Genomic DNA, 22,591 nt, shown 5'->3' with positions numbered 1-22,591 from the left:
ACTGCTTGATACAAGATTTGATTGGCTGTATTGAAATGGGAAAAAAAACACATTTGTCACATTAAAGCAAATTCTGGTTTCACTTTTTTTTCTCAAAGGAAAACAAGAGATAGGGGATGTATAATGTTGTTGCAGACAAAGAAATGCAATTCAATATCAGGTGGAGTTTAAAATATATCAATGAGAAAAACACAGTTGCCCTGGTGATATGTTTTTGCTTCATGAAGAGAAGGTGCACTGCAGTTTATTTTGTGTCAATTCCACATAAATCATTCTGCTGCCATCAATTTTCACAAGAAAATAGTCTGCAGCAAATTCACTATTTATTCCTGTTTGAGAAATATTTGCTACAAACTAAAATTACCAGAAAATTATTTCGCCATTTCATAAAATGCATGAATGTCTACCCTTTTTTAAAAAATACATCTTCAGGAGAAACCAATGGGCTTGTGGTTCAGGGCCACAAAAAGAGTGGGGAAGACAGAGAGTATTTAGAGATTAATATGGTTTTTGGTCACTGAATAAGTGTATAATGTAGGGGGAAATGTTCAATTTTCGTGTTATGGGATTCATTCATTCATTCAGAACAGGGTCAATAACAATGACAAAGCTCTTTTAATATAATAAGATATTCCTACCTGTGGACAGGATGCGGGAGCAGGGATCTGAAGGGGACATGCACAGGTTATTATGGATCCTGCGACCACACCGCCTGCCATTCCCCTGTACTGCTGTCAGCTCTGGTGCCTTTGCCTCTCTCCTGCCATGACAGCGGTGGAGACCCAGGGAGAAAAACATCAGAGAGAAAGACAGCAACTGTCAAAGGGGTGTGGGGAGAAGAAAAAAAAAAACAGAAATTGAAGATATGGCAGACAGAGGTATCCACATGGGGGTATAAGGAAGAGGACATGGAATTGAGCTAAGGGAGGAAAGAGAGAAGATAGGGAGTGAGGGTGCAAGAGGAAGACTGAGAGAAGCAGAGAGAGAGGTAAGGAAGGATGCATTAATTATTGATATAAATCAGAAACTGAGCTAGGTTAATGTCTGAGAGCGAAAGGGAGAGAGAACGAGAGAGAGAGAAAGAGCGTCAATAGTGCAAAGATACCATGTAAGAACCAGGGCTAAACAGCAAGTGTCCAGAATAGAGGTGAAAACATTTTGAGAAGGGACGGATACACACCAGTGCTTATTAACCCACATGCTGGGTGTCAAGAAGAGTCGGCCCTCGCACTTACACACTTATACACATACATTCTTGTACTGCTATCTTTGTGAGGACCCTTCTTGACATAATGCATTACCAAGCCCCTTACCCTAACCTTTACCATCACGAGTAAATGCCTAACCCAAACCCTTATTTCAACCTGAACTATAAAACCAGGTAAAGCTTTAAAAGGGCCTTTGAAGAAATCAGGACAGGCCAAAATGTCCTCACTTTCTGAAAATGTCCTCACTCTGCTGGCTAAGTGAGTGTCTCCACTATATTCCAAGTAGACACAGACACACACACACACACACACGTACACTTTAATCTGCTGTCTGAACATTCATAGTGTCAAGGGCAGGACATCAAGCACTTTGTGTGCTTATGTGTGACACTTGAGACACACACTCCCATTGTGTGTGTCTGTGCGTGTGTGTGTGTGTTTGTGTGGATACTGTGACTTCACTTGCTTCTGTGTCACGCACAAACATTTATTTGTTCTTGTTAGTGTGTGTGTGCCTCTCTCTCCCTCCTTTTGTGTCTGTGTGTGCATGTTATTGTGTGAGTGAGTGCGTTAGTGTGTGTGTGTGTGTGTGTGTGTGCAGCTTCACACTGACAACGCAGAGGGAGCGCATTGCTAGGAGGTTCTCATGCTGAGAACAGCCTGGAGCCCAAAGGCCACTGCAACAGCCATAAATCCACTGCAGGGAAGCAGAGGAGAGAGAAATAAGCGGTGTGTTGCCAACTAAATATGTCTCTAATTCAGCCTCTACCAGCGCTCACACACTCCCTCTTTCACATCCCCAAATCTCTACCTGTTTGCACAATCATAAAAGAGTTATTCATGACCCAAAAGATCTTCATCATGTCCTTTTATACAACGCCCCCTCTTTCTCTTTCTCTTTTATTCTATTCATCTTCACGTTCTTTGCCATTCACTTAATTTTTGTATTCATCTTTCTTTGCTTTTCTATCTCTGTGACTCACTTGTTCTGTATTTCAATGCCACCCATATCATCCTTTCTCCTCCTGCTCCCCCTTCGCCTCCCCTAGTCCCCTCTCAATAATTCACCTTGGCTATAATCACTCCATTATTTCCAATAATACCAGTGTGGCACCCAGAGGGGGAGAAGCGAGCTCTGCTGAGCCCCGACACATGCAGTGTAGCAGACAACCTAAGCTCTGCGACTAAATTTGGTAGCCACGATACGTGGGGTAAGGCATCCTCGTTATTTAAAGAGTTAACAGTCAGTTGAAAGCGTTTGAAAGCCATTTGTCATGATATTGACCTGCGGTAAGATAGATTTGTTCTCATTAATCGTCCTTGACGGATTGTCTCTCAAAGCATCTTCTGCATTGACTTTCTTTAATAGGTGGTGCATCAAAGAAATGCTGAAGTCAAGGTCTTTGATGAACGACAATGTATAGAGAAAAACATAAAGTAAAAGTTTTTTTGCTTTGCATTTTACGCTCAGGCACATTGGTTCACCGATACCCAAACAGCAATTTAGATGTGTTTTTATTCTATGAACTAAATTTACATTTAATGAAAGCGTTAGGCTCTCTTACAGTAATATTGAATTTCAAGCAGTCTGGCTATTAGTGAGGCAACTGTTTGAAATACTGTGAGAATGTGGCCAGTTCTACGTTTTGTGCTGAAGACATACTTTAGAAGAAAGGCCTATGAAGTTGCACTGATTAGTAGAATTTTTCTGCTGCTTACACTGATGCTGTCTGCACTGACAATTTTCATTTTTAATAGCACAGAGGTCATGCGGCTGTGCACCATACTGCAGGAATGCTTTCCTGGAGCAATTTGGACAATGTGGTATAGAAAAATAAAACGCACCTATTTAGTATTAGGAGGTTAATTTGTCTTTTCCCCAAACTTTCAGCCTGCAGGCTTGTGTTCTTTATGCTAGAGTGGTAAGAAATATTAGAATATTAAGTAGAGCAGTATAGCACAGTATAATGCAAGCCCTAAAAGCAAAGGAAATGTTACTGCAGTTTGTGGGGTGTCATTCTTCACCAACATTGTTGTTCAAGTATCTGGGCACTGTGTTGTGTCCTAGAAAAATATTGATACACTTGCACAGTGCATTATTGTGTTTCACTGATACTGTATTTGTCTCAAAAAAAACTGTACATTTTTGATTAATAGTTTACATACAAAGATCCATTGCAGTGTTTTATTTTGTGTTGTGTTTAAACAACAGACTGCTAAATCCCTTAGTGTTGTAATTGACTGTATATTCAGTCATTCATCTTTTCCAGTCCAATGTAACAACATATCTCAAGCATAAAAACAAATCACACATGCCTATGAAGCAGGCAGAGTCATAAGCATGTAACACTAGCACTGACTGTTTTCCTAGAATAAGATTTTTTTTATTTTTTTATTTTTTTTTATTTTTAAAAAACACAATGTAATGCTTTGCTTCTAGTATCGCAATATACTGAATTGTAATCAGTGTGATCAGTATCACATCAGTATGTGATCTTCAGCACAGCAGATCTTAAGGTTACCACATAATAATACCTTGGAGATACAACAAAGCGCCATTCATTGAGGCCGCAAGAGACAGAGGTCAACTCTGACAGCTCTGCTGAGGTTAGTTTCAAATGTATATGGTTTTCAGTTTTATGTTATAACCACCCATTATAGAATGTTTTGATTGATAATATTCATTGCTGCCTCTGTCAGCTGTCAATGACTTGTCAACTATCTGCAGCTCAGCTGATGTGACGCATCTTCCACTGTGCAGAGGATTGTAGGTCAGAATAGCCAGAAAAGCATCCTGGCTTGCATACTGCAAAATGCAACTGGATGCATTGAACATCGTGACATTTTTGGTATACTGCATGTGAGGTAATGTGTATTGGGACATACTAAATATTGTTCTGGCAACCAGATGACGTTATACACTCATTTGCATATTGGTGATATCATTGTGCATTAATGGAAGCCTTAAAACTTGGGCTAAATTAGATCAATGGAAAACTCCATTTGAATGACATGATTGCTGTGGGGTTTATACTGTGCATCACTTTCTCACGGTTAATCCAAAAAAAAAAACCCAGGTGAGCAGCGTGACGTCTCCTCCCCTCTGTCTCAGACCTACTACACGGAGGAGGAGAGACCCGCACTGCTGACTGAAGAGCCAGGGACTGCGATTACTCTGAACAGCATGCATGGGAATGAATAACAATATATCTCCATTTTTCTTATTGTCTGAATTTGCCGCTAAATTAGGCACAAGTTGCTTTTTTAAAATACATATGTTATGAGGGTCTGAATGGTCGCTCAAGCCAGAAAGTCAGCATTGGCAACAATAACCACAAGAATATAACACAACATCCTGATATGGCACTGAGTGTAAACAGAAGTCATTTTTTGGCCAGATACATAATTGTAACCTTGAGACCTGCCGGCCAATCAGAATCTTGCCAGCTAACACGAAGAATCCTCTTCATTTCACTACCGCATTTCAGTGCAGGGTGTTTAGAGTAAGTATTGTTCAAGGCCACAGCATAGAGAAATGTCTTGGAATCTGTACAAATAACACACAATGCAGAGAGTGTCATACTGCAGTACTGACGGGGCAGGGCTGCTCTGCTCCTCCACAGCCTCCATGGCACATTGCAGGGACCTCTGTAAAGACAGCAGCTGACTGGATGTCTCTCTTAGCATGAACCTGGTGACAAACTGGCCCAACACACTGGAACCCTGGTACTCCTGAGAGACAGAGTGACACACAGAAGGAGAGGTTGGAGCACACAAAGCTCAAAGCAACAAGACAGCAAAAGCATCTCCAAGATAAGACAGACCGCAGAGATGGAGAGAGATGTTTTGATAGCTTCTGCAGAACAACAACAGACACTTGTGAAATGTGTGACAGCGGCAATTATATGGGGTAATTAATTCTCTTAACACATGCATTATTTAGCGCCACATATCCAAATTCTAAGGTGAAAGAAGTTTAATAGGAGACATAATTGCTGCTCGAGTCCCCAAACACGAATGCGATTATGCACTCTCAGAGGAGTCTTATTCAGGCAATGTGCTAATGAACTAACAGTGCAGTAGCGCTTTGTCCAAACTTATAATAACAAGTAGCCTCCAATGAAAATGCATCATGGGATTAGCAGTCCACAGCACTCCGTGACAGACCACAGCTGCTAACTAGCGATTGCACAATCCTCCATGGAGTTCCCCCACTCCGACAGCTTTAAAGAAGAGCCAGAACAGAGGAACAAGGTGATCTAATTAAGACAGGATGCATAATTATTCAGCACACATCTCCTCTCCTCTTCTCGTTTAACAAGCATTGCTGTTTTCTGTTTTAGAATTCAAATCCCTGATTTGAGGTTGTTATCCTAAAAAAGTCCTGAGGCGGTTTCAAAATATCTTGTCAACTGCAATTAAACAATGTATTGACTGGGGAGCAAAAATGTGAGGCTTCTTTGGGGGTTTTGTAACACACACTGGAACATTTGGAATATAAAGTGAATTCTGCAGTAGATTCAAATTCATGGATTGTCAAAATCCAGAGCTGACAAGTCTAACATTTCCACATTAGCAGATATTAGAGAAAATATTTTTTAATGAATATCTCACACTCTGGACCAATAGTGACAGATATTTTCTGTTTGTTTTTTTGATGAATAGTTCTACATTTGTGGGCGGCTGTGGCTCAGGATGGAGTGCCGATCATCCACAAATCGGAAGATCAATGGTTTGATCTTAGTTAGTCCGCACGTGGCAGCATACATGGACATGATACTGAACCCCAAATTGGTTCCGACAGCTGTTCCATCAGTATCTGTGTGTGAATGTCGCCTCAGCCACCAATGTGTGAACATGTGTGTGTATGTGTGTGGGTGGATGTGAAAGCGCTTTGAGGGATTGTACGACTAAAAAGTCGCTATGCAAGTGCGGGTCCATTTTACTATTTAAATTTTTGGGAAATTCGCTTATTCGCTTCCTTGTTGAGTGTTAAATGAGAAGATGAATTCCACTCTCATAATCACAGCCTACCAGGCTAACTCAGCCTGTCAGCTTAGCTTAGCACAAAGGCTACAAACGGGGCGAGACACACACACCCTGGTTTTATCTTATCACTGGACAGAGCGAGGCTAGATGGTTCCCACTGTTAGCAGCCTGTGTGCTAAGTTAAGCTAATTGTCTCCTGGCTGTCGCTTCATATTTACTGTAGCCTACAGAAATGAGAGTGGTATCTCATGTAGGCTAATAAAGTAAATAAGCGTTATTCCAACAATGTAGCCGAAGTGTTTTTTCATTTCTATTTTGTTAACCCACCACTTTTGGGAGACTTGATGCAGCATTGAGTCTATGTGTGCATGACAACCGGTGGGTTTCCATTACAGATTTGTGCAAAACTTAAGCAGCATTCTCAAAATTTCAATAAAACACAATTGCGAGATGACTGCGTTTCCACTGAGTAATATTATGCTACTTCTCTTGCGATGTTGCGCAACTTTTCTATCGCTATCACATTCCAAGAAGCACGGCGATGGATGTCCAGAACATTGGCAGGTTTATTTCTATTGCAGCCATTCAATAAAGCCATCTAATATCGGCGTAATTTCTTTGTCTCGTATAAGATTAATTAGGATCTCAGTCTCTTCCTCCGTCCACACATACCAAGCCATGTTGTCTGTTCACCCGGTGTTGCGCATCATATAAGCAATAAAACCAAAACGAGTGTTTCCATTGCAGTTTCGCCTGAAATACCAGGTTTTTTTGCAATAAACAGGTTTTTTTCAAAATTGACTTGTTTCCATTAGGGGTATTTTGTATTTGCAATTTGATCGTCAATGGAAACCCGCCATCAAATAGTTAGCGTTATTTACGTCACAAACATAAAATTCTTTAACAGAAACCACAATCTTTTACTTAAAGTAAGTATTGTGGTGTCTAAACATAACCACAACTGTTTCACAATGTTAACCATGTGTTTAAAACTACAGCTATAAACGGTCATATGTCATATTTGTGTTGATCTCCTACCATTACATCAATTTTGAAAATGCTCCTGTGGGCTGTATTATAGGGTATAGGAACAAATGACCCATGCAGATTTAGCCTTGGGGTTTGGAGGACCTGTTGGTTGGAACACCTACTTGTCTTCAGCATGAGGATCTTGCATTATAGAAACTTGATTTAAGGCAAAATCACATGAAAATAAACTTACCTCTTTAGTTTTATCCATTGCCTTTAAAATGGCAATATTCAGGCTCTCCAGAGCTGAAAGTACACTGAGATACTCCCCCAGGTGCTGAGAAAAATAATCTAATAGGAAATAGGAAACATTCTGTCAGCAATGTCAGAACAGTCAAAGGTTTATTTTGACTCCTGAAAGTTTGGAGACAAACTCTGAAATGTTGCCCTGGCAAATTCTAATTAAAAGACAAACATGAGGACAGTTTTGATATGGTTAAAAAAATGTATGTTTAGTTTTATGCGCATGTTGAATTGGAAGCATTTGTTGTTTACATGCCTGTGAGTCAATAACACTTAATGCTCCCAATGTCACAAAACTGATACTGTGTTGTATTAATCATCACTGTTTTCCATTAGTGTCATAACAATGGCTCATCCAAGAAGCCATGAAGATTGATTTGATACCAGATATAACCAAATGATATAGAAACAACTACATAAACACTTTGTGTCACAGATGATAGAGTGGGAAAAAACACTGAGAAAACAATTTGTTGAAAAAGTAAAAGGACGTGTGGGGAAAATGCTTCAAACCAGATCTGTTATGCAGAGAAAGACTTCAATCTTAATTAGTTTTTGGTAAGAAGAAAACCTAATTTAACTATAACCGAAGAGTGCACTTGATACGACACAAAGATCCAAGGTTAACGGATCAGCAGCAACTTTTACACTCTCTTACTTAGATTCAATTAAGTTATCCACCCGAATTGTATGCCACTCAGAAGCACTGGGTCAAAAAAGCAACAAAAAAAAAAAAAACACCTAAGTGAACTAAATCTAAGACAAGTAGAACAGTCTGTCATGGAAAACAGTCAACTTCTATTGACGTCAAATGGAAAAGATGCCATTCCTATTCAATCAATTATGCATCAAGTTTTATTCTGGGTACTACTGGTATTTACAGGTCAGCACAGGCCCCATTTCTTCACTTTATTCAGGCCATCCCATACACACATGCATTTTTAAGATGATAAAAATATAGGTCAATAGATCTGTGTCATGTTTTTCTTTCATATTTAAAATAAGTGTTGGAAAACAAAATATCTAGAGCATCTAGAGCACCATTTAAAAGTATAGTTAGACATTTGGGAAAATGAACTTTCTATTTGCTTTCTTGTGGAGAGTTAAGCCTTGCGACGAGACAAAACTGTTGCAGGAAAAGGTTGCAGAGGTGTGAACTTGCCTGTCTCAGCTAAATTCGACTTAAGTGGGCTGACTTTAAAATGTAAAGAACATCAGCTGTTGCAATAGCCAATCAGCTTGTGGCAAAGTTAGCTGGTCAAGTCACTTAAACTTTCAGCAAACAGCGTGTTTGCATGTTGTGGCATTCCCTGACAACAACCTTCACGTCTAATTTATATCCCTGTGGCCACTGGCACATATGTCGATCTACCCGTCGAACGGTGGATTGTTACTGCGGCTAACTGTATGTGAGCATTTCACACACACGCTCAAAAAAATAAGGCAGGCCTACTTATACCTGAAAAGCAATAAGTTAGAAAAGAGGTACATTCACTGCTTTAAAGACTATAAACTGTCTCATCTAGTTGCATCAGCGTAAAATGGCAGGTTTTGAGAACCTTTCAGACTGGTACTTTACAAGTAGTTGCAAGTTTAATTCGTCTCATCCCCAACCTTTGATCTGAACTGGGCTTTAGATAGGACAAGTGATACCACTTTCAAGTCTTTACACCAAATGAGAAGCTAACAGCAGGAGCCGTTTAGCTCAGCACAAAGTATGGAAATGAGGATACAGCTGCGAAATCTGCCTATCAGCATCTACAGGCACCGATATACCAGAACTGCTTGTCAGTGAGTTAAATGGCTTTGGAAACCTCCCCTCATGACACTTTTTCCACATCAGATTAAAAGGGCCTATGTCCAGCACTTGTTTTAACTTCCCTTTGTAACCCACAACACAAAGTTATTGCCTAGCCGCATGGAGCTTAGAAAATAGCCAGAGTTTGAACTTCTTTCTCAAGGCTTTTCCTTTTACAGAAATATTTTTCGGTAACTGTTTCTGCCACTTTTCATTTGTAGGCTACATCTGAATGCAACACGTGGATGTAGCCTCCAGGTTTGAAAAGTGAGGCCACTTGCATTCTTTCTATTGGCCAGCAGTGGCGACACCACTGGTTGCAAAAAAGAAGTCTGAATGAATACAAGTCTATGCAAAGATGACTCGACTTCTCACTTGCTTCAGTAAAGATTTCCTAATGAGTTTATGGTCTCTGCTAGTTCCAAGGCTTCTTTAATACAACATAATGTCCATTTTGTAAACTATTTAGAGTAGTAATTTAGATAATAAAGCTGGTTATACTTTAGGATGTGACCACCTTGACAAGTCGCTACCACGATGACCTGTCAGTCAGGGTAGAGGTGAAGCAATGCATACCACTGGTAGCTTCAGCCTCCAAAAAAAAAATAAAAATGTGACAGCCAAAATGCAAACTTGAGTCTTCAGAATGGTAGTCCACATATGGCGCAGTATAAGGGACAAATTGAGACCATCTGAACCCATCATCTGACCACCTGAATGCACCATGTAGTCAACATCAGGGCTGGCTCGCTAATAACCAGCTGCTCCAGTGGGATGCTAGCCTTGGAGTGGAATTAACACTTTTGCAAGCTAATAATTAGCCAAATCAATAACTAGTGAGTTGTCCATCAGTCTCTCAGTGACCAGTGCCAGCTTATTACTGGTCAGATTAGTTGCTGGCTTCGGCAAGGATATAGCCTCCGTCAACTTCTCAGTCGTCTTAATTTTTTCTCTTATACTGCACAATATCCGCACATCAAAGGGTGACATCATGGTGGCTATGTCCACTTATTTTGTACAGTCTGATATTATTGCATCGCCCACCTCCCTGTGATGGCTCTCACTCTGCCTTCCAGCATTCAGATCAGCTTATAACACGTTATTAACACATTATGATTCTACAGCACGCTATACTAACTTGTTGTCTACCATAACCTCACTCTAAGGCTGACAAATAAACATTTTTTTGTCACGCTTGTTTAATTCATTCAGTTTAAAAACATGTTACAGTTGAGTTGAGCTGTCTCCATCTGTTTCCTGTCTTTCTGTTAAGCTCAGTTAAGGGAAGCTAACTATCTCCAGGCTGAGTGATGACAATCTTCTCATTAAACTCTCAGCAAGATAGAGAATAAGCAGATTTCCCAAAATGTCAAACTATTGTTTTGAAGTAAGACAACAATCACTGGTGAATTTTTTAAGACAATTTTAAAGGAAATGAAAGTTGACACATTAAGTCAGGCGGAGTACCAACTTTCCCACCAACCTGATAGCTTGTCAGTGTCCAGATTGCTGCAGGGCAGAACATGAGGAGATAAATGGGGAAAGTATTTGGAAAGTTAATTAGGGAAATTCAAAGTCATGCAGTCATGCTGTTCTCATTTCTGCTACACAGATTGTGTCAATGTTACAATGTTCGCCCAAAAAAGACACATAAGACACCAGTCTTAAAACCATTGAAAAAAAATCGTCAAAACTTAAGTTAGTACGGCCTGTTTTCTTGTCAATAAGTGAAACAAAAGCTGACATATTTGTTTATCGAAGGAATTATGTGAACTGCACTTAATCACTCTGCATTAAAAACATGAATATAGTGTAGCATTCTAAATAAAAAGTTGTGAAAGAGCCTTTTCCTTTGAACTTTACTGGTGTAAAAACTGAAATCAATACTCCTTTGTTTACCAGTCCTGGCTGACACGATTACATTGGAGGCTAAACTGTTATTCTGTCAGTATCACAGTTTGGTAAAGCTGCTACTATTATTATATTAGCAGTTCCCCTGTTGCTTAAATGGCATTTTACAGTTCATTCTCACTGTCAGACACAGAACATAAGCGAAGCTGGTTAATGGTTTGTGTTATTAGAATGTCTGTGGGAAAAACAATGCTTGTCTTTTCTTCCCAAATCGCTGTTGTAAATTTCCATTTTAATAGTGACAATAAGTACCTCACATATCTCTGTTGTAGGCTACAATTACATTGACCAAAGTGATCATTTTCTGTGTTTTCAGAGAGGGAACATTCTCTGTGCTGACTTTCAACACCATCGCCAAAGCCAAGGAATGCTTTTGTTTCAGATGTGATATTATACAATTAACAGGACTGTTATTCAGAACATGAACGCCCTTTAATTAGACACCAAAGCTAACATCATGCCAACTGCCTCAAAGCCTGGAGCACGGTTAGAGAGGTCTGAGGGCTGGTGCGTCACATCAGTGACGGCCCCAGCGTTCCTCTATGTCCAAAAGCAATTTATCACACAGATGGAAGAAGTGGCATCACAACAAAACATAAATGCAGAGTTGTTATTGTAGCCAGGCACTCTACTCACTCTAATTGGCGAGGTGCACAAAAAGAAAACTTCTTACAAAAGTAAATGAATCAATACATCAATGCGCTTGTGTATGCGTGGGTTTGTTTATGTGTGCGAGTGCCTTGTGAGACCAACGCAGAGACAATCAGAGTGAATTCATGATTTTACCTGAGCTGATACATGTGGTTTGACAGTTATAGAGACTTACTTATTGTAGGCTTCCAGTCTTACAATGTAAAAGCTTTCAAATGTCTCATGCATACAAATCCCTAATCTGCTAAAAGCAATAAAGAGCAGTGGCTTCATAGAAAGTATGAAACATCACGACAGGGGGAGAAATGGTCTTTTCCTCTGTGGCTGCAGTAAGTTAAATATTCTCTGCAGACCAGTGGTTTCAGCAGCAACCCTCGGGCTGATTCCTTTGATTGCAATTTCTGTGGTGCAGGTTTTGAAGTGGCTGCTGTTGTCCACAGTATTTTATGTCCAAAGGAAGGGGGTAAACATTAATTTAGCCTGCTTGAGTTTGGCTGCAGGGCTCATTTTTACTCGAAGACCTCCCTCCAGCTGCGAGACATTTAGCCTGTAACTGATGACTTGAAAGGAACACATTTTCAGTGCCTTTAAGCTCCAAGCGCTTGCTGTTAAGTCTTTCTTTTTCTGCTTCTTTCTAAGTGTGAAAGGCACATATTTATTATGGCACTTGTGGAAACAGAAAAAAAAAACATCAGTAATTTTTCCCCTTGAGAGATTAAAATCAGGGCCAGTTTCAAATAACAAAAATCTCACTTATTTTGTCGGCCATCTATGGAGTAGAAAAGCTCCTGTAGCTCTTCAGTAGTCAGGATCCCATCGGCAAAGTAAGCATTGAACTCCTCAAAGGACAGCTTGCCATCATCTGAAACACAGACAAAGTACAGGCTATCATTGCAAAATAACAGTTGCATAAAAACAATGAGGATGTAAGACACGTGTATTGCCTCCATTGAGATCATTGTCTGAATAATCAGCCATGGATCTTAAAAAAAAAAAACACTCATAAAAAACTTGTTTACAACATTAAATAACAATAAGGAAAAATACACTTATAAAATGCAATTACTGATATTTCTGTTTATGTTTTGGCTTTGTGGTGTCTAATAACCTCTTTTATTGTACTAAGATAATCTATCCACACTGTTTTATATTCCATTTGAATGGGATCCACGTTTGTATTAGGTGATATATCTATATTTTAAACGTTCTACGTGTGAGATTTTGAACAAGCAGCAAACAGTTATTTGCTATGTAAAGACATAGTGGAGTAATGGCACCCTGAGAGAATGAAGTCACACTGTTCTTTGATTTTGGTCGTGGGTGCATGTTAGTACATGAAAGTCCTTCCCTTCACGTCCCACAGGCTAGTTACCTCTCTGCACTGTGCTAGTATTGCGGTTACCGATAATGACGCCGTTCCATCCTACAGTGGTAGGATGGCATTATTGTGGAAGCATAGTGCCCACCCTCCCCAAGTAATTAGTGTTATTAGCATTGTTAGCATGGCTAGCACTTAGGAGTGTAATAAAATAGCGATACACTTGAGTATCACAATAACATGTCTTGTTATGGTGTGCTGAGTATCTGGAACATCCGATTTTTTTTTTTTTAATTTTCTTAATTTGGTCACCTAAAGAACCCTGCAAGTACTTTCATTTTCATTTATTTTTATTGATATAGTTACATCTTAATTCTTTTGCTTGGATTGCACAAAAAGTAGTGCTATGATGTTGGATGTTACAGGCATTGTGATAAATACAAATGCAGATCCCCACTGTTCTAACTGCATAAAAAAGTAAACTTTTTCTGCATATGGTGGTGTGTTTTTATTACTTTGACAGTTTTCCTAAAATTAGGTTTTAAAAATTGCTATAACATGACAATATAGTAATATATTGCCATATACTGTATCGGCTGATTATTGCCAATATACAGCTCAACTAGCACTATTTTGGCTCAGCCACCTCAGTGTTTGCTTACGATTTCAGAGGTGAGAGCCATGTGCAGACAATCCCAGCCCAGACTCTGAATGTTGCATTTAGCACCTTTAAGAACCTTATGTTTAATGTTATTAGGTTTTACTAAATTAAAATGTTATAAAGCATAATATAAAAAACAACTAAGATATTCCAGCTACATTTAATTACATTTTATAGAACACATGTACCAATAATCAATATGCTTCAACTCTAAATACTCTCGAAACAATATGTACTTCTGTTTGACGGCACACTATTCTAACAACCTGATGAGCAGCATCTAAGTATAAATGAGTTCTCTGGTTTCATCTTAACCCTTTCAACTTTATTCTTTCTTTCTATTCTTCTTTCACTCTACCATTATTTTGCAGTAAGTCTACACTGTGTGGTCATTGCTAGGGCTAAAAGTGTTTGTTTTGTCCATCCAACTGTGAAACCAAATTGTTTTAGATTTACAATGATATAACAGATACAAAAGGCTGTGAATTCTCAATTCTCTCTTTGACAAAATGGAACCAAAGCATGCCATTTCTGTTTTGGATAAACAATTACCCTGACAACATTTAAAGTATAAAATAACAAAAATAATTGTAAATATCTGTCAAACTGATTGCTTAACCACTAATTTTTACTGTTTGTTTTGGTGGCACGCACTCAAACACAACAGTCAAACATTATGTCAACTTTCTGTTGTATGAATAAAACTGTATAAATTGTACTACTACAAAAAATAAGCAGAAATATTCCACAAACTTCAAAATAGAAGAGGCTGCATATTGTCAGCAGATTGGATTTTTCTACTTCTCAAACTAGTTAACGGGGAGCACAGCTTGTTGTGACAGACAATGCACAGAAAAATCAATAGCAGAAGACAAACAGCTCGGTTGTCATCTGTGAAGGAGTGCTCCTTTGTGAGCCTACTATCAATCTGTCTACTGGCACAGATTGCATAGATCAGTCAGCAGTTAGCCTGCCAGAGAGAAACTGCTAGATGTTTTAATCCTCAAAAAAAAAAAAAGAGTCCACACCAATAGATAGACTGCAGAAAATATTTCTGAGCCATGATAGACAATCAGAAGTATATTGGAGGGAGAGCACTCTGTCAGTTGATGTGATCAAAAGACACACCAAAGTGGTCAGGGTGATAATACGGAGCCAATATGGCATACACACAAAAGAGTATGACTGAAGTATTTACTGAATCAGGCAAACAGATCGGTTTAGTCATCGAGGGTCAGACCAGTCATGTCATTACTGCACCCATAAGGGAACTATCAAAACTCATCCTGAGTGCAGAATGACTGCTGGTTTCATAACCCCACTGAGTGATTTACCCAAATAATGACCCTGTCTACACGAAGACGAGGTAAAATGGGTGCAGTTTAATATGCCACGGAGTTCCATTTGGCTGACTCAGCAGAGCTGAAAACTCAAGGGCAAGCGTGAAGACCATCTGTTCAGCTGCAGCCTCTCTGACACCGCTCATCATTACCTCCGACCAGAATGCATAATGTGCTGGCTGAGGCGATGCACGGCCCTTGTCTCTTTTCTCTCTTTCAAAAGGTCTTTTTTATCTTCCTCCAATTTAGACCTTATCTTCCTCCACTTAAAGAGCAAAATCAAAGTGACGACATGCCTTTAAATATCTTTAGTGATTTAAAGCACAAAGAGTTTCCTATTTAGCTCTGTGCGTCTGTTTCTCTGTCAGAGACACAAACAAAAAAAAAAAAAACAGAATTGTACCACCATAGAAATCCATTTAAAGAAGTCAAAAGAAATTACAGAATCAGTTCATCAGCATCTTGCACACTCAAAAGAAAATCTGGCATTGCTAGCAGGTGTGCAGAGTTTTAAGAACTCATTTGGATCAACACAGCTATGCTCCACTCCTTGCTGATGGAGCTGTGAATGACTTTGTATTTTAGTGCCACAGGGGCAATTTTTTTGTTTCTAGTTTTTGTGCTTTGCAAAGCATGGACTGAACTGTCCTGGACCAAAAGGAAAACATTATGTTAATAATTCAGGTAAAGGCTATTCTGTTAGTGGGGCTCCATCTTAAACTAACAGGTAAATAACTGACACATGCTTTAATAAAACTCCGTAGTCCACCTTCAAATGGCAAAAAGCACATTGCACGGTCCATAGAACAGCTCTGCTAGACTTACAAAATGTTGCTGGACTGAATAGATCAAATCCAGATAATGTAAAAGTTCATACTGCAGAGATTTGTGATGTTAAACAAAAATATATCCAGTGATTTACAGACATCTCTTTCACAATAGTACCTTTTATACTGCCTGTTAAAGGGGCGAATATTGCACCTCACAGTTGTGTACAAAAGGAACTATCATGGAACCGGGGGAAAGAATCATCCCGTCTTTAATCCAGCAGCGAAGGTAGTAATCAAATCAAGGTTTGCATAAATGGGGCAGCCGGCAGGACCGCATCATGGGCGAGATGGGTGTGCCGTTTTGACAGCATGTTATGTGTGCCACCCACCAGAGGAGATTTAACAAGCAGTTTCCAGCAGTTAGCAGCTAACTCAGAGAAGAAGAACGGCAGCCACAAATGTCCACTAGTTGGGAAAACAATGAGATTAAGGAGCTCCTTAACCGCCAAGCAGAGGATGAGTTCAGCTGTCATGTAACAGGGACGGTCAATAATTGTATTGCCATGTAAAGCCATTGTTATTGTTTAGAAAGGGCTGCTGACATGAATGATATGTTACACTAAAAGGCAGACACTGTTGCGTTAAACATCACGCCTGTTTTGTTTCCACGATGTTAACATGCTAAAATCACAAAGTTGCATAATGTCGCGGTTGTTTTGTGTAAATATGGGACTTTGTAGCAGCCCTGTTGTGTGATCTCTGTGTAAAAAGGGGAAAAGGTTTTGTTGGGTTCCCATGGCATCACGATGGACGCGGAAGTTGTAATTCTAGTTTGTCCACTGTAAAAATTGGCTTTAAAGCTCAACGCAGATTCTGGGGGCTTGGAGATGACTGGAAACATCCACACCTCTGTCATCCAGTCAGAAGGAAAAAGCTACTGTTCAAGGACAGAGGGACGTTGTACGCTGTCAAGCCCTCTGAAGCAGATCGTGATTTGTGATAATGGGGTTTATAAAAGCAATTGACTTGGCTTGTAATGAAGCTATAGAGCTGTTTTATCCTTAGCTTATCAAACACAGCTGAATATAATTTTACAAATATTTCTCTATGATATAAATGCTCGCGTACATGCCCTTAGGATAGATTTCAAAACAGCAATTTTCATGGGAAGCTATATTCATGCAGTAATATCACATCTATTTGGTTTTGGAGTTTCTTATTTTGATGCAGTCTGTAGTTAGTTTGAAGATCTGAGGCTAAAGATCCCTCTGCACATCTTTGTTTCCTCTAACAGTGTTGTATTTGGAAGGCTTCCTATATTTGGGGTGCCAAACAGGCAGCAGTTCTGCTGAGAAGTGACACTTCTGATAATCACTTTGATGGACTCGTGATGACTACTGGCAGTCTCCTCGATTCACTTTGACAGTTCTGGGCTAAATGTCTTCCTCATGAAAGACGATAGCCGCAACAAATACACAAACTCTATTATTACAGCATTTTACTATATGGCAGGAGATTATCAGTTGCTTGTTTTGACATTTATTTTTGTTACTTTGTACATTTCACAACTTGTTTTGTTTGAATGAGATTTACTCCTGGCTTTGACTTCACAATATCCAACTTATATTTACTTTTAAGTACAGGCAATTACTGTCAGCACTCAAAATGACCAGTTTGAGCATGTGAATAAATGAAAAAACCCATCCTTGGAGCAGCTTGCGATCAGCAATGAGTGTAAAAAAGATGAAAATTTAAGTTGGAGGGTCAGCTTGGTTTGAGTTTAGGGTTATAAGAGCAGTTCTTGAGGTGAAAGGTTACCTTAGACCCATGACAGAGCATTACTTCTGCCTGTGTTAGGGGACACAAAAGTCTTGCACATGTAGATCTGTGTGTTTTAGCTTAAAGCCACATTAACAGATAATTTATCCATATGCCTCAAAACAGCTTCAGAAATAACAGACCACATGTGATGTTCATCTGATTTGTGCCACGATGGGACAGTTTATATATTGTAAAGTTATCTAAGACATCTAGTGAACATTGTATTTGTTGAAAAAATGACAAATGCAGTAGATGTTTATCTTTATCTCGCATACAATAACGCATGCAATCCTGTTTATAATAGCACCAAATCCTCCAGGGATGATGGTGACAGCTGGCATCCAAACATGGCATTAAAAGCAAAAGATAAACGAAGATCCGTTGTCAAATGAGGGGATTATGTGTTTGCTATTTTAAGACTCATACCTGTTGTTCTCCTAAATTCCTATTTATGCATCCTCACTTCAATTACAAACATCAACTTGAGATATATGGTGGGAGGACAGAGGAGCTGATGCAACACTTATTTGCCAAATGGGAAATCCTAGTTCAGTCAAGCGTCATTCTGAAGTGATATTTATCAATTACAACGCTTTACACAGCTGTGTGAGTTATAAAGTTTATTTATAAAGTCTTATATTGTTGTACTATTTTGCAAAGATTTTTCTTCTCAAAGCCCTTTTCCACCATATCAGCTCTTGAACCACTTTGTTAAGAACCCAGGTGCTCAGACTATACATTTTGGACACAGTTAGATGAAGTTACCCACTGGTTTGTGGGCCCCCATTTTCAAGACCAGTTTAGCTTTTCGGCTGTTGCCATCTTGGCTTTTTGAAAGAAGAGGCTGATGCTTTGAAGGAGCGAGGGGTGGATCTGACTGAGATAAAAAAGGACACTATTGGCAGGCAGCAGGTATGTGACTTTAAGACTCATAAAATGTAAAAAAAAACAAAAATACAATTAAAAACGGGTGGTTTACAGAAATTAATCTCATGTACAGTTGTCATGGTGGATATCGGTTTTATGAGCTAAAACCATTTATTTTTGTACCAGACTGTAAACATTTTGTACCAGACTGCTGTGTTATTTAGTAAACCAGGATTTCGACAAGTTTTTAGCGGTGTTTGCATGTGTTCAGATGTGATATACCGTTGTGTTTGAAACTGTATTTGTCTCACGTGTCACTACATTTATTCATCCTCCTACAGTCCATCCAGAGCAACCGCAGTATCCACGCACTAAACAGATTCCCAATTCTAACGCCATCTGATGCCTCCAAATCAAAAAATCATTCACCCAACGACATAGAGGGAACACTCACGGGTTCTCAAAGTAGATCAGTGATTCCGAAAACACTCATAACATACAATTATATACCAACTTATGACGCATTGCTCCTGTCATCCTCCCAGTTAATGTGAAGCTATTCCTGGAACATTATTAGAGAACAAAACTGTTTACCTTGAGAATAACTTAATCATAGTCTGCACATGAATCACATCTCTGCATCATCACATATTGTTGACCTGGTTTGAAAGGAAACATGAGCTCCTTGAGCAAACTTAATATCTTTGTATGTCTTGTTCAAAGGAAATTAGAGTGAACCCTCCGGTGCCCACCGTACATCCTTTTTTTGTTTTGTTTTTTTTTTGTGGAGATTTTTATGGGGAGATAGCTGGTCAACATTATATGCCTCAGAGAATAGGAAATCTTAAGATTAATTTGAGTTGCAGCTCAGAACTGTGTCTCAAGTTCTAAGAAACAAACATTGGGTTTTGATTATTTCAACTTTGAAGCTTAGAGTGTATAAGAGCTTGAAACATTATGATGAAAGTATATGATATAATATATATAAATTCAAACATTTTTGACCACTTGAATATTGCTATAAATGGTTGCAAATCCCTCCAAAATATCACATTAAGACACCAAGACCTTGAAGAACACCACAGAAAAATCCATGCTGTGATCTGATATCAGAAACTTTTACTTTTGGAGATTTCTGTGAGAATTGCTTTGTTTGAGTACTTTTATGGTAACTGCTCAGAAACCCCTTTATTGTCACTTAAAATATGAAAGTCGTATGTCTTCTGAGTGCACCATGTCTTTAGTTTGAGGTAGTAAAGTTCCATGATGCTGTGATTATCCTAGAGGTCACAACAGGCCATTTAATATAGTGACATCCTTTTAAAAAAAGGTCACACTACGTTGAAATGGCTTCTGCGAGGACTAACATCATCACACATGAATAAATCTGGGCTCACTGCATTCACGAGAGTTTCAGCTTTCCAGTCAAACCCAATTAATGCAATTCAAAGACTGGAGCCCAGTATACAGAAATATTCAAATACTATTGTTGGAAACGGGAATTAAATACTGCCTGTGAAAAACTGCATGGTTTTTGGCCCAAATAGCATAGGATTAGTATAAAGTGGATATGTCTGTATGGGTGACCCATACCACCCATTTTCATTCAGACATGTCGAGATGAGAGGTCAAGGGACTCTCATGAAAATGGCCATACCAGTTTTTTCCTCAGCAGTGTTATTTGGCCCCTTAAGCTAGAATGACAAAATTGAGAGTCCTTTAGTCTTCTAGTTTCATCTGATAGCTTTACTCAAGCTTTAGCCTCTAACAGCCTCTGAAAAATATAATGACATAAAGATTGCCGTGGGTCCCGTGGGTCTCTTAAGTAACTTTTCAATTAATTTTGTTTTTTTCCCCCATTATCTGATTTTTCAAAAATTAAAAAAAAAAAAAAAAACCCTCTACCAAAAACTCAAAACAGACAGGAAAGCTTAAAAGCTAACCATAAGTAAATTTGCATGTTAAGCGATTTCTGACATCATGACAGATGAAGAAAACCCACAAAAGTCAAATATTACACATTGGCTATAAGGGAGATTTTTTTTGAAGCAGTATTGGAAATATGATGCCAAATTCCAACTGCATATAATTTCAGGGCTCCTATGGTTATGGAAAACCAGAAAAAATCATGGAATTTCACAATCTTGTTTTCCAGGCCTGTGAAAGTCATGGACTTTGTAGAATTCTTTAAAGTTTTAGAAATTTCATGGAATTTTGTAGTCAGTCAGTCATTTTCTGTAACTGCTTGTCTTCGTAAGGGTCGCGGGGGGGCTGGAGCCAATCCCAGCTGTCATCGGGCGGAAGGTGGGGTACACCCTGGACAGCTCGCCAGACCATCGCAGGGCCGACACATATAGACAGACAACCATACATGCTCACAGTCACACCTACAGGCAATTTAGAGTCACCAGTCAACCTGAGCTGCATGTCTTTGGACTGTGGGAGGAAGCCGGAGACCCCAGAGAGAACCCACGCAGACACGGGGAGAACATGCAAACTCCGCACAGAAGGGCCCACTAAAATTAACTATTACCGCAAATTCTGTGAATGACCTCACATGTACATAACTGCAAATATAACTTCTTTGTAGGCTAGCTGTTGACAGCACATAGCTTCAATATGTGCCAATGTGTGGCATTTTCTTTACCGTCACGTATGTTTCTTCATTTTATCTCCACTGTCTCCACTGTTTCTCCATGTACGCCAACTAGCGCGAACTGTGTTAAAATCGTTTTAATCTGACATTTTTGAATGAGAGAAAAATAATGTGACAGTGTGATTTAACAGGTAGGGCCATGAACCTTAGTTTCCATAAATATGCTGTGCGTGACGACTACTACTAAATTGTTCAGCATTTTTGAGAAGGAGCGAAATTTAAAGATTGTGAATGATCATGAAAATGTCATTATGGGTCCATTGTGGACACATTTTGATTTTCTTTTTCAATGAAAATGTGTGGGAACCCTGATTAAAAATTCATCACTGGCACAATTTGTCTGAGCAGATTTCTAATTTGAGAAACAATAAGTCATCAGTATATGGAACGCAGATATATGAGAGAATATTCACAGCACACCAGTGACAACTGTACAATATCCTCCTTTAAAATGAACCAAAATCTAAGCCCTTAAAGCCTTAATATAGCACTCTACTACACAGGCAATTCAATCACTACAGCAAAATAAAAAAAAACTATAAATCATGCTGTAGGTTGAGTCAAAGGCAGTTTGCTTAAATTGCTTTTAAATACTCAGCTTAGGAACGTCAAGGTGAGAAAAATGTTTCCAAAGAAAGAGTATAGCTTCTGAAATGTGTTGATTGTGTAACACAGCAGGACACAGACAGCTCATGTGGCCTCTTCTCCTTCAAAAAAAGTCTGAATACTCCAAACAAAGTGTTCACGAGACCTGTAAACAAGAACCAAATGAGCAAGTGAGGAAGTCCTGTAAAGTAGGGCACAAAGTAGGCCGCGCTCTTATCTCTCCAAAGGTTAGTCCCATTGCTGCCTCTCCTAAGTGGTTTATAAATTCCCATGAATGCATCACAGCTTCAAACGCAGCTAGCATTGCTAAAAGAGTTGGGTCTTGTTTCTTCATGGCAAACTCCTATGCACTACTGTATACCTAAACCATTTCACATTCGGGTATTCTTAGTATCAATGCTCTACTTAGTGTTCCAGCAGGCCATCTGCGAGGAAAGCTGTGATATAAGCTGCCTTTTAGATTCCATATCCTGATTTAAGACTCTGTGCTGCTTTTAGACTGCATATCCTACTGCTTCTCAATTCTCCACCCCACTAATGGTCTAAAGCTCGCTGGTCTCTTTCTCCACACTGGAGCAGACATCAGGCGAGAAGAAATGAGGTTCATTAAAAGCTGAGGAGAAAAAGAGGACATGATCTCTTCAGCTATCACGCTGGGAAATGTGTTTTATATTTTTGAGAAATGTGAATCGCTGGATAAGGAAGACAAACATTTCCCAGCTA

At 39.2% G+C, this 22,591-nt stretch overlaps 1 protein-coding gene across 2 annotated transcripts in view; it reads right to left on the bottom strand.

Moving 5' to 3' along the window:
- Window positions 1-22,591, bottom strand: part of necab3 (N-terminal EF-hand calcium binding protein 3) — a 59,395-nt gene that overhangs the window by 19,203 nt on the left and 17,601 nt on the right. Inside the window, exons 3-7 of one of the 2 annotated variants that reach the window (XM_088088636.1) lie at window positions 12,583-12,691; window positions 10,751-10,776; window positions 7,420-7,517; window positions 4,792-4,940; window positions 639-760 (exon numbers count right to left, since the gene is read on the bottom strand). In XM_088088636.1, the coding sequence (XP_087944762.1) occupies window positions 639-760; window positions 4,792-4,940; window positions 7,420-7,517; window positions 10,751-10,776; window positions 12,583-12,691 (504 nt within the window). The remainder of the gene's footprint in view (window positions 1-638; window positions 761-4,791; window positions 4,941-7,419; window positions 7,518-10,750; window positions 10,777-12,582; window positions 12,692-22,591) is intronic. The other variant, XM_042505395.2, reaches the window with a different exon arrangement.

The sequence above is a fragment of the Plectropomus leopardus genome, chromosome 2 (assembly GCF_026936395.1).
Source record: "Plectropomus leopardus strain MGB_pleo_1.0 chromosome 2, ASM2693639v1, whole genome shotgun sequence".
NCBI lineage: Eukaryota > Metazoa > Chordata > Actinopteri > Perciformes > Serranidae > Plectropomus > Plectropomus leopardus.
The sequence above is the reverse complement of the archived record's forward strand: the minus strand, read 5'-3'. Positions and strand labels throughout refer to the sequence as shown.